At 39.0% G+C, this 3676-nt stretch overlaps 1 protein-coding gene across 1 annotated transcript; it reads right to left on the reverse strand.

The window, feature by feature from the left end:
* Positions 1 to 1576: 1576 nt before the first annotated feature.
* LOC136486081 (uncharacterized) lies at positions 1577 to 3244 on the reverse strand. Its single transcript, XM_066482854.1, has one exon. The coding sequence runs from the start codon at positions 3210 to 3212 to the stop codon at positions 1920 to 1922; it is 1293 nt and encodes a 430-aa protein (XP_066338951.1). The 5' UTR covers positions 3213 to 3244; the 3' UTR covers positions 1577 to 1919.
* Between the last annotated feature and the right edge of the window lie 432 nt (positions 3245 to 3676).

Below are 3676 nucleotides of genomic sequence, written 5' to 3' on the forward strand. Positions count from 1 at the left end.
TCAGTTCGCCTAACACCCCTAGATGTTGGATCAAACCAGCGACAATAAAATAGAACTAGCTCAAGTTCTTCCCTGCCCTCCCAAGAAATTTTAATAATATCCTCAATGACACCAAAGTACTCAATAGCATTGCCATTGGCATCAGTACACGTCACACAAACACCAGTATTGCATGTAGCTAATCCTGTCTTGTTATTCTCATACTTCTCTGACCGAAATCTATATCCATTCACATCATAGCAACCATAGGAGGACACTCTTTTGCGAAACCCATTTGAAATTTGACGCAACACATTATGAACACTTGATCTGATTGTACACTGCAAAGAGTTGAATTAATAATTTATTAGTGCTTGTGGTTTTAAACAAAGAAGAAAGAAAACTTGCTCCAGTTGAGTTGAGGTATTACTATGTTTTTGAACCAATCAAAGAAATCGGGGCCTCTATTGCTGCCTCGCATGCCTTTCCAACCATCTAATCTTAAGTTACTGATTTGTTGGTCACTTGGCTGTGAGCGACCCTTCCATTGTTCATTGTCAAATTCTCTACAAGGTCATATTTGACATTGTTATAGTGCAAGTATAAATCAGAAAATAACTTTGAACCAAATAAAAAGAAGGCGTACTTGAAGAAATCATCCATCTCTGGGATGTTAGTTAATATGTATAGGGTTGCTGCCTTGTATTGTTGTGTTGTGAGGTCACGAAAGCCTTGTGAGATGAAGCATCTACCAGTATGTTCAAACAATTCAATGCCACAGCCTCTAACAGAAGTTGAGCCACCATCATCATATCTGTGTGTTCTATTTCGTATAGAATGTACTTTAGATCTAAAATACAGCGAAAGGAAGTTTGCAGCCTCTTCTACAAGGTAAGCCTCAACAATGGATCCCTCAACTCGAGCCTTATTCCGGACTTTATTTTTAATGCGCATAATATACCTACATGTTAAATTCCATTTAGTAGATCTAGTAAGTACCATATATTAAATAGATGAAGAATAGTAGTTTTGGGTTCACCTCTCAAAAGGATACATCCATCGATACTGGACAGGGCCTCCTAATAATGCCTCATTAGAAAGATGAATTACTAGATGTTGCATTGGATTAAAGAAGCCTGGGGGAATATCTTTTCTAATGTGCAGATAAGGACAGCTATGTTCTCTTGCAGTGCCAATATTGACTCTCTGCTGATTTGTTTAGCACACAACTGTCTATAAAAATAACTTAGCTCAGCCAAACAGGTCCAAATATTATCAGGTAGAAACCCTCAGAATGCAACAGGAAGTAAGCGCTCAATAAAGATATGCAAGTCATGACTTTTCAAACCAAAAATCTTCTTTTGTAGTAGGTTAACCCCACGCCTAATATTAGCTGCATACCCATCTGGAAACTTAAGATCTCGGAACCAATTTAGAATTTTGGGTTTGTCATTCTTATCTATGCAGTATGGAGCCCTTGGTCTCTGCCACTTGCCATTCTTTAGGTATAAATGAAGAGAAGGGCGGTTGCAAAGCAGTTCCAGGTCTTGTCTAGCTTTCACATTATCTTTAGTCTTATCTGAAATATCAAAACATGTGTTTCAAATGGCTTCAGCCACATTTTTTTCATTATGCATCACATCTATGTTGTGACGAAGAAGTAATTTACTGAAGTAAGGAAGCTGCCAAAAGCCACTTATATATGTCCAGTTGTGTTATTTGCCATATTTTTCTGGGTTATCAACCTGTCAGTACAGCTGAGCCTTAACCTCCTCTCCAGTTAATTTCCTAGGGGGTCCTTCTCGAACTACCTTGCCCTTGCGAAACGCATTTGCTTTGTTTCGAAAGGGATGATCTATAGGAAGAAACCGCCTATGGCAGTCAAACCATGTAGCCTTAAGGCCTTTCTTTAAACGATATGCAATACTCTCACATAAACATTATGGACATGCAAAAATCCCATGGGTGCTCCATCCAGCAAACATGCCATATGCAGGGAAATCATGTATAGACCATAAATATGCTGCTCTCATTGTAAATTTTTGCTTCACGGAAGCATCCCATGTCTCTACCTCAGCCCACAGTTGTAACAATTCATCTACCAAAGGTTGAAGCAAGACACTTAGGTTTTTTCCAGGGTGTTCTGGTCCAGGGATGACCATAGCAAGGAATATATACTTAGGCTTCATACAAACACCAGGCGGAAGATTATAGGGAACCCAAAATACTGGCCAACAAGAGTAAGAGGTTGCATTCAATTTATATGGTGTAAATCCATCAGTTGCAAAACCAAGTTTTACATTCCTAGCATCATCTTTAAAGTTTGGGTAATCGGCATCAAATTGCTTCCATGCCTCTCCATGACATGGATGCAACATTTTACTAGAATTTGCTAGAGGAGTTTCTTTGTGTGAACGCATGAGTTTTGCTATGCCCTCATGTACATATAATCTTTGTAACCTCTCTGTAATGGGCAGGTAGCGCAATACTTTACGGGGAACCTTATTTGATCCATCCTTATAGCGGGAGGTTCCGCATATGTCACACTTATCCTTATCCTTGTTATGTTTGTAGTACAACATGCAATTTTTATAACAAACATCAATCTTATGGTATGGCATACCAAGGCCCTCTAGCAATTTTTTAGAACGGTAGAAGTCCTTAGGAATCTTACAATTAGGAGGGAGGAGTTCATGGAGGAGTTCCATAAAATCATCATAACATGTCGCTGAAAGATTGTACTGTGATTTAATGGCCAATAGACGAGCAACAGTAGAGAGACTAGAGTGCAAGGTTTGCTCATGTACTTGCTGATTAGCACTAACAACCATTCTATAGAAGGCTTGGGCAAAAGCAGTTGGTGTTTCATCAATTAATGGTGGATGCTCACCAGCTAAATCAACTAGCATAGAATTCATCTGATCTGTCTCACCAAATCCCTCATTTTCTACCCCAGAACTAATCTCAAGGTTGTGATTTCCCAGCCTCTCACCATGTGCTGTCCAAGATTGATAATTTTCCTTGAACCCATTGTGGCACAAATGTAGCTCTATCCTAGGCCTTTTATGCCTGAAATAATTCCGGCACATGGAACAAGGGCACCTAACTGTATCAGACTCAACTAATTCAGAGATTGAGAAGGCATGATCCAAAAACTCTTTTGTTTTATCAACCCATTCATTTGATATACTACCACGCTTCCAACCACTATACATCCACCCACGATCTGCCATATCTTATTTGCCAACTTGAGCCAGAAGATAGGAGCTCACCAGCTACTAGTAGAGTCACAGTAGTTGTCCAAGACTTCGAGGCCAGCTCACAAACAGCAGACAGAACCAAATAAAGCAGCAACAGGCAACCAGATCACAGTGAGGAACCTGTTACCAATTTAGAAATAACACAAATTGCTTCAGTCAAACAAAATAAAAATTCATATACAACTAGTAATACAACACTAAAAGGCATAATAACAAATTTCTATCCAACTAGTACACCATAACTAGTGAATCACAGTGCAAAATTAGAGCACCAAAAGAAAAGTTAGTCACTGAAATTTGTGTTATATCTAATTTTGCGCAAAATATAGATCACAATAGCTAGCAACCAAAGAGCAACTAATTCACCACAGCAAGGCTAGCACAAATGAAGAACATATATGGTAGATAATGATTCGTGTAGGAAGAAAGGAAGCCAA

This window comes from Miscanthus floridulus, chromosome 10 (genome assembly GCF_019320115.1).
Source record: "Miscanthus floridulus cultivar M001 chromosome 10, ASM1932011v1, whole genome shotgun sequence".
NCBI lineage: Eukaryota > Viridiplantae > Streptophyta > Magnoliopsida > Poales > Poaceae > Miscanthus > Miscanthus floridulus.

Bases quoted from the DNA above. Each gene is read 5' to 3' on its own strand.
- LOC136486081 (XM_066482854.1), bottom strand. From the start codon at position 3,212: ATGGCAGATCGTGGGTGGATGTATAGTGGTTGGAAGCGTGGTAGTATA.